The sequence below is a fragment of the Solanum tuberosum genome, unplaced genomic scaffold, assembly GCF_000226075.1.
Source record: "Solanum tuberosum cultivar DM 1-3 516 R44 unplaced genomic scaffold, SolTub_3.0 scf00016, whole genome shotgun sequence".
NCBI lineage: Eukaryota > Viridiplantae > Streptophyta > Magnoliopsida > Solanales > Solanaceae > Solanum > Solanum tuberosum.
Genome location: NW_006238942.1, coordinates 163,518 through 173,692, shown reverse-complemented (window position 1 = coordinate 173,692; position 10,175 = coordinate 163,518). Strand labels below are relative to the sequence as shown.

The window sequence follows — 10,175 nt, the reverse complement described above, 5'->3', positions numbered from 1 at the left end:
TATTGTTACGAAATTTGTGAAGTCAAATGATCAACTTGCAGATATCTTCACCAAGTCCCTCACAAGTCTTCGTATTAATTACATCTGTAACAAGCTAGGTACATATGATTTGTATGCACCAGCTTGAGGGGGAGTGTTAGAATAGAAATATGTATATATTCCTACTTAGAATAGGAAGAAGAATAGGAATAGGAATCCTAGTTAGAAAAGGGTTTCAATGTATATGTATTGTCTATAAATAGGGTCTCAATGTAACAATTTAGATACACAATTCAATATTATTTTTCCCATATATTTCTCACAAATATCATTGAACGAGTTTTGGCTAAAGTTTCTTCAATTGCTGTATATGAGATCACTCTAGCTTGGAATGTTAAGATAGAGCTAAGGAAACTCCAAAGTACTCTATCCACCATCAAAGCTGTACTTCTAGATGCAAACGAGCAACAGGCAAAGAACCATGAAGTGAGAGATTGGCTGGAAAAGCTCAGAGATGTTGTTTATGATGTCGATGATTTGATGGATGATTTATCAACACAACTGTTGCTGCAAATGCATTTCCAGAAAAGCTTTAGGAAGAAGGTAAGAAAATTCTTTTCAAGTTCAAATCCAATTATATATCGATTCAAGATTGGCAGAAAGGTAAAAGAAATCAGGGAGCTACTGAATGAGATTGCAGATGATAGGAGAAATTTCCACTTCACGGAACATACGTATGTAATTCCAGCTGAGAATACGAGTAGAGAACAAACACACTCCTTTGTGAGGGCATCAGATATCATTGGTAGAGATGATGATCAAGAAAACATTGTAAAACAGCTGATAGATTCTCATGATGAGGAAAATATTTCTGTGATTCCTATTGTTGGACTTGGAGGGCTTGGAAAAACCACACTTGTTAAGTTGGTTTATAACAATAATAGGGTTGTTCAGAATTTTGACCTTAGAATGTGGGTTAGTATTTCAGAAGATTTTAGTCTGAGCAAGGTAATTGAGAAAATTCTGAGGTCTGCAACGGGAGAGAGTTTTGACCACCTAGATATGGACCAATTACAAGGTTGTTTGGGAGAGGTTTTGCAACAGAAAAGGTATTTACTTGTGCTGGATGATGTGTGGAATGAAGATCAACACAAGTGGACAGATCTGAGGGAGTTGCTGATGAATTGTTCCAGAGGTAGTAAAATTGTTGTCACTACACGTAGTAAGATGGCTGCTTTGATTACTGGAACAGTTCCGCCTTATTATTTGGAAGGCCTTGCTGATGATGACTGCTTATCTTTATTTTTGAAATGTGCATTTGGAGGGCAGGACAATTTGTTTCCTAATCTAGTAGAAATAGGAAAAGAAATTGTGAAAAAGTGTGGAGGAGTGCCTTTGGCTGTGAAAACCTTGGGAAGGTTATTGTACATGAAAACAGACGAGAATGAATGGTTGCAAATAAGAGATAATGAGATATGGGAAATCGAACAGAATAAATCTGACATTTTACCAATATTGAGATTGAGCTATGAACAGATGCCATCACATCTAAGACAGTGCTTTGCCTATTGCTCCATGTTATCCAAAGGTCAAGAAATTCCGAGGGAGGATTTTATCAATCGGTGGATTGCTCAAGGATTTATACAGAGTTCAAACAGAAACAGGAAGCTGGAAGATATAGGTAATCAGTACTTTGATGAGTTGCTATCAAGGTTTTGCTTCCTAGATGTGGTACAAGCTTTTGATGGAGAAATATTGGCTTGTAAGATACACAATCTTGTGCATGATCTTGCACAGTCAGTAGCAGGTGCAGAATGCTTAAATGTGAAACCCAATGCTTTCGTGGTTTCTGAAAGAGTTCGCCACTTATTCTTCCATGCAGAAGATATGTCTAGGAAACACTTCCCCAGATTTTTGCTTCCTTTGCAAAAGTTGAGGTCTTTCTCTTATTCTTTTAACATTGGACCTGTAAACAAGTTCTTTGTCAAGACAATGTTGTCAAATTTCAAATGCCTTCGGATGTTAGTCTTGAACAATCTAGATCTTGAGGAGTTGCCAACTTCGATAGGTCACTTGAAGGAATTAAGATACCTTAACCTTAGCAACAGTGGTAATATCAAGTTTCTTCCAAGGTCTATGAGCAAATTAGTAAATCTGCACACCCTAAACCTCATTAACTGTGAACAGCTTAAGGAGTTGCCAAGAGACTTTAGAAAGTTAATCAGCCTAAAGACCTTGTATTTGACTACACATCAGATATCAGAAGGGATCAAGAATCAACATTCTTTCACTTCTCTTCAATTTTTGCTTCTTTTCAAATGTTGTTTCCCAAAATTGCAGCCAGAACTGGTGCAGCATTTTACTGCACTTCGGGTTTTGCGTATCTATGAATGCCCAAGTTTATGTTCTCTTCCAAGCAGTATTAGATATCTGACTTCACTTGAAAAGCTATGGATCTGGAACTGTGAAGAACTTGATTTGATAGATGGAGAAGGAATGTCAGGCCTAACAAGTCTTCAATCCTTGCTTCTAATGGGGCTTCCTAAGTTGGTGACTCTACCATTGGAACTTAAAGATACTGCTCCTACAACATTAAAGTACTTCAGAATCGCCGATTGTCCCAACCTGATGGAGCTTCCAGAGTGGCTGCCCAATTGCTCCTCACTTCAGAGACTGTATATAGAGGACTGTCCTGTTTTGGCATCGATACCTCAAGGAATCTACAGCCACAATGCCAATCTCCATATAATCGACTGTCCATTGCTAGGTGGATGATGGTTATAACACAGGTGCAAGATTTATCCAACATTAATAAAAGCATGATAAATTCAAGAATCTTTGTTCATTCCCTTGCTTATATATTGCAAACAATTGAATAACATGTCACATTTTTTTACTCTTTCTTCTCTTCTTTTGGTAATACTAACTAGAGATAGCTGCATTAGTTTGTTCTCCTTTGCTCACTTGTTGCTGTTCTTATGAGTTAGCTTGGACAAAAGCTGAAAGAAAGAGAACTTAAAAAATTACAAAAACTAAAAAAGCATAAAAGAATCTGAGATTGATGAATCCAAATTATAGTAATTAGTGTAAAGCAGTAACAGCACCACCATACATATGCAGCTATAAATGAGTAGAATAGAGGATTTTAATTACAAGAATAATTAGATTGTAACTATTGTAAAATATAAAGTAGTGCAAGTGCTATAGGATAAAACAAGAAAGCTACAATACAAGTCCAAAGTGGATAAGTGGTACGGGTGAATGCAAAAGAGCCATTTACAGCACATATCACCATAGATACCAACACTTCAGGTGAGTACTCCCATCTCAAGTCTTTGGCATATAATACAGTTAACACAGTTGACATCCCCATAATGTTGTTCATGATCACCCCCACATAGATCTGCTTGTAAAACAAATTGAAGAACAGAGTTGTCAAGAGTCTTAAGACAAAATTACAAAGAAAGAACGTAAGTACTTTCGCGAGAAAAGATATGCAGACCTCGGAAAATGTCAAAGAAGAAGTTGTGCAACTCTGCTGATTTGCTGAGGATAGTAAAGTTATTGCTGTTATTGCAGTTCTTGCATTGATAGCCAAAGGTACTATGACAAATGATAGGAAGAAAGAAGGCACGCCAATTGCACTCGCCAGTTGTATAATGTTATCCATGATTGGATCTGCACACAGTGTCAATATAGCAATGCCCAAAATCACTTGCAACACAGACTTGCAGATGTCCCATTTTAACACCAAAGAGTGGTTGAAACATCTATGGTTTCCTCTTTCTGCTTCATCCAAGAACTTTTCAACTTCTCCCCACATCACCTGTAGAAAATAAATTCCAACAAACCATCCATACCTGTCAAAATAACTAGTACAACGATGGGCAACAGTTCTGCTAATAGGGTTGGCAGAACTCAATAGCTTAATTTATCCAGAACCAGTAAGTTGTTTTTTTCTTTTCTGTAATTCAGAACCCATAAACTCAAAATCTAAACTCTGCCTCTACTAGTACATATATTACATACCATAAAGGAGTATTTAGCTAGAATATATTTTACCTTATCATGATGTTCTTTGGTAGTTTGTTTGGCATTACGAAGCCAATATGTCACACCACGGAGAAACTCATTTTCATCGATCATGTGATCATCATTTTGATCAAAGTCCTTCATGATTTCCTTTACAGAGGTTTTGTGATTCAGGCGTGCCTGTCTGAATTTGACATTTTCCGTTAGCTTCTCCAGTTCTGACGGTATTAAATAACTGTTATGATCATCATCTAACTTATGGAAGAGCCTGTAACACAATCAGATGATAAAGATTAGTGAGATATTGATCCTTAGGAACCTGTGAAAAACTCTCATTTGGGACAGACTTCAGCTGAGATGTACAGATCAAGATTCTGAGTTCTTTGAAAATATGGTTCAAAACTTGAGAGAATGAATATTGTATACCTTTTAATGGATTCGATGTTGGGGCTACCATCATCATTTCGAAGGCCTTCGGATTCAATTGTTTGGTTCTGAATTTGCTTCAAAGCTCGTGGTATGAGCTCCTCAATCTTAACTATATCTTTTTTTTGTCCCTCTGTGTATGCCTTAACTACCTGCATATATATGCAGTTGCAAAGTAAATCATTTTACTTGCTCAAACTAATCATGATCATATTCCAGCTTCTTTCTATCAACATTCTTCTAATTTGGCCAAGTAAAGGTGATCTTTTAGGTTACAAAACCAGCCCCTAGAGTCTATATTAGTGACAAAGAGCAAAAGGAGGAGAAAATTTGCCTCATCAAGAAATTTCTTCGAGGTGGAATCGTCCTTAGCTTCCTGTATCAACTTCTTGGATCCCTCAATGAACTCTTCTTCATTTATCCTTCCATCTCTGTTTTGATCGAATATTCTTGACAGTGTTGACAGGGCAAAGTCACTGTCCACTTTAACCTTTCCAGATTCAAGCTGTTTTACCAGTTCTTCTAGTTCAGTGACTGTTATTGAATGGCTCCTATCTCTGTCTGTTTTGGCAAATAATCTGCAAAATGTAATTATCTTGACTTCCTTGCTTAACTTGGCATCAAAATGCTTCTACTTTAAATGAATCATAGTAGTATTAACTTGTAAGTCTTCATTGTATATGCAGATCACTTAAGAGTAAGAGTGGATAATTTAACACATTATAAGGATGTCGAAAAATCTTACTACCTTTTAAGCGCGTTAATGTCAGGATGACCCCCTTTAAAGAGATTTCCTCTTGCTTGCCTTTGGATATGCTGCACAAATACTTGCACCAGATTTTGGTGTTTTATGTACTCTAAACTCTTTTGTTGAATCAATGGATTCCACATCTACACATATCAGAAACACAAACTTTAACATGACAGAAATGTAACATCAAAGCTAGTAGGTGAATCAAGATGTTTGTTGATCACCTGGTAAGTGAAATATGACAGCAAAAATGTGACTGATACAATAAGAGCAACAAGAATGGTGATGCGCTTTCCTACAGATGAACTTATGATATCGCTGAATAGCATTATTGTGAATGGTGCAAGTGAGAGAAACATGATTCCAGCTATATAACCAGTAAGATTGTTTGTTACGACTCCTCTACCTGTAAGTACCAAAAAAAAAGTTGTGATTCTCAAATCTTTGTTTTTCCTAAGTTCAAGGTAAATGAACATACCCTTCAAGTCCTCCAACTTCAAAGTAGAAGTGGAGGATTCTGCACTATTTGAATTTGTTGAGGTATTTTGTCTGCCAAGTATAACACATATGCCCCAGAGTACAGTAAGATTCAAGACACTAGAACCAACATTGGAACCAAGTGCAGAAGATACTGATACTTGAGCTTTCTCTCTAGTAACCAATAGTCCAGATGCTGCAAAAACCAAAGGCTAGTTAGAATTTTCATACAAAGGATTGTTTGATGACAGTATATGAATAAGAGCTTATGTTCTCTGCATTGACAGCATTATTATGTTAGTTGAGCAACTCTGTCTTACTTTAAACTTTTGGTCTAATTTTATCCGAGACGTTAGGTTAAATTCTCATTTTCACTTTTCACCGCTAATGGAGCTCTAATCTAAGCGTAATATATAACCATAGTAAAAAGATTGAGGGATAGAAATTAGGCACGTGAAGTCTAACCATTTCATGTTAGAATAATGTTAGAGGTAAGGCTAAATACGAAATGATTTACTAATGATAAGGGTATGCAAGGACTAACTGAGGAGATATTGAGCAAAAGAACAAAAATAGGATAATAATATATAACATAAATTGTATGAATAAATGGTTAAGCAAAAAAAAAAAAACTAGGTGATTTTTTGTCATATGTCCGAGTTTTGATGGACCTGGTACCCTGTGGCCCGGACACCAAGATTATTAAAAAGGTAATTGAGTATTAGATGAGTACTACCAAAGGCCATAACAATTCTTGGCCAAGTTATAAGTGTGGGAAAGATACTTGCACCAAAAATACCAGTGTCAAGGATACTAAAGAGCCTGTTGCTTCCAATGGCCAATACTTTCTCACCAAGAATCAACAAGTACTGAAATGTGACAATCATGAATAAGTACCCTCCAATATTCTCTGCACATGGAAAAAAACCATATATATGATTACATTGATCCCCTGAAGGAAGTTCCTTCAAGTTGCCTAGACTTAGATAATTTGACTGATTCTTGAGTTTGTGTTCAACTCCATCTGAGATCCTTTCACTACTAATTTCTGAACCTTCATGTTCAAGAATTCGACCTTCGACAATGGGGAAAACCAAGATCAAGATTGTCACAAAGAAGAAAGAAAATGTAGCAGCCATTCTTGAGGGGAAAAAAAGAAGAAGAATTGTACAAGTTTAAACCTTTTAAAGTTGACTAGAGAAATCAAGTTGCACAATAACACCTCATGCTCACAAAATGTTTTCCAATTTTCTTATTTTTTATTGCTTAAATGTTTTTCAAATCAACTTATTTTCCTCAAATTTAAGGAAAATGACTTACTTCAAAACAAAAACAAAAAAAAAAATATTTTTCAACCTCATAACTCAACTTTTCACCCTAACTCAAGTTTTGAGTATCAATTTCCAAGACTAATTCGAGATTGAACTCCTAATTCTCGATTCGGGACCCGACTTTCGACCTCGACTAGAGACACAACTCCCGATTCCCGAATCAAATCGGATCTTGTTTTGAGTGTTGGGTCCCGACTCAGGATTTGAAGTTAGATCCCAGATTTGGTCTCGAGTCAAGTGTGAGGTTGGGTTTTCGAGTCGGATGTTGGAGTCGAGTTTTGAATCAAGAGTGAAGGTCGGGTTCTAAGTTAGATGTCAGGTTTGGATCCCGAATAAATCGCGGGGTCGAGGCCGGGTGTTCGGGTCAGATCCAATTCAGAAGTCGAGTCGCAAATTGGATGTCGAGGTCAAGTCTCGGTTTGGAAGTCAAGTTCCAGATCGAGAGATAGGGTCGCGTCCCAGGTTGGATGTCAGGGTTGAATCTCGATTCAAAGACAAATTTTGAATCGAGAGTCGTGGTCGGGGTTGGGTCCCACATTGGTTGTCGATATCGAGTCCCGAATTGAAAGTCAAGGTCGGATCCTACGTCAGGAATTAGGGTCGGGTCCCACATTGGGTGTCAGATCGAGTCCCGAGTCGGATATTAGGTGGAGTCCCAATTCAGATATTTTCTACTCTCTAGCAAAAGATAAAATATATTTTCTAGAAAATATTTTTTATTCATCAATCAAACACTAGAAAACATTTTTCACTCACAAAACAAACCTGAGAAAATAAGTTAGAAACCAACTTATTTTTCAAGAAAACATTTTACTTTGTACCAAATATTAGGACCTATGGACAAAGAAGTACAATTTAATATACAAAAGCTAGCAGCCAAAAGGGATGTGACAGATGAATAATTCATTCAACCTTAACAAGAAATCTCGGTTACGAGCCATATCAATTTTTTGTCTGAAGGCTTTCCCCTTTGCTAAGTCACTATAAACACCCAACCCCATTGATTCGACATATATGAAAATCGAATTGATCCATTCATTCACAGAATTATTTACTTAGATGTACTTTACGATATATGTATCCAATTTAATTGGAATATTGTGTTACCCGGCTGATTATACAAGGTTTATATTTTGTTTATATACAGACTAATTAATTGTAAGACTTTGATGAAAACATATTTAAGTAGGAAAAGTAAACAGGAAACTTATTATGATTTGAATTTTGAATAATATTGATATTGATCCTTGAATAATTCTTTATTACAAAAAGGAAATAATAAAATAGGCACAATTGGCAACTTGCAAATGTGGCTACAATTGCTAACATGGCTAGGTGATAGTTGCCCATTGAATATTCACTTATTTGAAAATAATGCAACATGCCAATATATATCTTGAATAGACAAGAATATAGACAAATGGAATTTTATATAACCTAGATTTAAACTAATCTTATTATATTTGTAGTGTGATAAATAAATAAATATTTGGAACCTGTCCCAATTGGGTTTTGGAAAATGTCACATAACACTTTTTGGTTTGACCTTTTTTTTAATATAATAATTTCATTTCCTAGATGTCCATATATTCTCAAATAAATTGTGGTCCCTCTTTTTTCAAGTTATATGATATTAACATGATATAGAGGTTCAAAAATAAATGAAGTTTGAATCTTGTGATCTTAATTAAAAATTGAGAAAAAGGATAAGTATACTCTCGAACTATCGTAAATAGTATGTAGATATCCTTCGTCATACTTTTGAGACATTGGTGCCTCTGCCGTCCAAAAACTAGAGCATATATACCCTTTATACTAACAGACATACACGTGTCATAATCTTATCTACCAATCCGACATTTATTAAATATCAGATCAATGGATAAGATTGAGCCATGTGTCCCTATTTAGTCTTCTGTTAGAGTGAAGGGCATATATGTCTTAGTTCTTGGACGGCAGGGGCACCAATGTCCCAAAAGTATGACGGAGGATATCTGCATACCATTTACAATAGTTCGAGGGGTATATTTGTCCTTTTTCCCTTAAAAATATGTATATCAAATTGTAAAGGGAAAAGGGACAAATATACCCCCGAATTTTCGAAAATGGTATGTCAATACCTTTCGTCATATTTTTCGTCCATCAGAGCCCCTGCCGTCCAATAATCAGTGCACATTTGCCCCTCCCACTAACGGAAGAATAATTAGTGACACGTGGCGTAATCCTACGGCTCAACTCGATTTGACCAATTAATAAATCCAAAATTTAAATACCCGCCCAATGACACGTTTAACCCACCCAATACCCCCATTACCCACACAAATACTAACTTATTACTCATATAAATTACTCATATTCGCCACAGAATTCCATGAAAAATTTCATGTAAACCTACTGTTACTTGCATAAAAATGGGTTAAACCGGATTGAGCCGTAGGATTGCGCCACATATCACTAATTATTCTTCCGTTAGTGGGAGGGGCAAATGTGCACTGATTATTGAATGACAGGGGCTCTGATGGACGAAAAGTATGACGGAGGATACTGACATACCATTTTCGAAAGTTTGGGGGTATATTTGTCCATTTTCCCAATTATAAAATAAAATGTATATCAAATTATTTGATTTTAAATGTGTGATCATATGAAAAGTTAGAATTAAAAATTTCTAAAAGAATATTCATTTTCAAACAAATTATAAAGAAAAATAATACAAACAAATAGAACTAGACAGAGCATCAAATCTCAATCATATGAAGAAATAACAATGAATTCCCTTTATAATTTATACTAGTCTATATTAGGAAAATCTATTATTTCATTCTTTTTTTTCTTTAATTGTTATGTACTAAATTTTGTATTTAAATTGGGTTGGTAAGACTCGCCTTCCTCATTTTACTCTGTGTTAAAAAGAATAGCTCGGTGCCCTAAATTTCAATGAGTGCGAGTTGGCAGAAGGGACGCGGCTTTCTAGTCACATGACGATATCATTGTGTCAAGATTTTCTTTCATTCTTCGGATTTAATTTGATCCTTTCATGATCAAATTTCAATTTATCGAAAGCCTTTAGTGACGTCCTTATGAGAACATCAAATTTTATTTGGATGTATAAACGGTATTTCTTTATCCTTCATGATATAAACTACAATTTTTATTCATATTACAAGAAATTGTAGAAA

At 35.7% G+C, this 10,175-nt stretch overlaps 2 protein-coding genes across 2 annotated transcripts in view; one reads left to right on the top strand and one right to left on the bottom strand.

The window, feature by feature from the left end:
- The window catches only part of LOC102578701 (putative disease resistance protein RGA1), a 7,764-nt gene extending 4,844 nt beyond the window's left edge, over window positions 1–2,920 (top strand). The window contains exon 2 of the mRNA XM_006340033.2: window positions 305–2,920. Coding sequence (XP_006340095.1) covers window positions 305–2,754 — 2,450 coding nt within the window. The 3' untranslated portion in view covers window positions 2,755–2,920. The remainder of the gene's footprint in view (window positions 1–304) is intronic.
- Window positions 2,921–2,988: 68 nt separating this feature from the next.
- LOC102587762 (uncharacterized) lies at window positions 2,989–6,804 on the bottom strand. The gene is made up of 9 exons (XM_015314813.1): window positions 6,465–6,804; window positions 5,667–5,861; window positions 5,413–5,594; window positions 5,186–5,328; window positions 4,772–5,015; window positions 4,438–4,589; window positions 4,042–4,279; window positions 3,482–3,805; window positions 2,989–3,382 (listed from the first exon to the last, which is right to left on the bottom strand). Exons 1-9 carry the CDS (start codon window positions 6,802–6,804, stop codon window positions 3,152–3,154), a joined length of 2,049 nt encoding a protein of 682 aa, XP_015170299.1. The 3' UTR covers window positions 2,989–3,151.
- Between the last annotated feature and the right edge of the window lie 3,371 nt (window positions 6,805–10,175).

Bases quoted from the DNA above. Each gene is read 5' to 3' on its own strand.
- LOC102587762 (XM_015314813.1), bottom strand. From the start codon at position 6,804: ATGGCTGCTACATTTTCTTTCTTCTTTGTGACAATCTTGATCTTGGTT. The intron at 5,329-5,412 runs GTGATCAACAAA...TGATATGTGTAG, and splicing joins TGTCATATTTCACTTACCAG to ATGTGGAATCCATTGATTCA. The intron at 5,016-5,185 runs GTAGTAAGATTT...TACATTTTGCAG, and splicing joins GACATTAACGCGCTTAAAAG to ATTATTTGCCAAAACAGACA.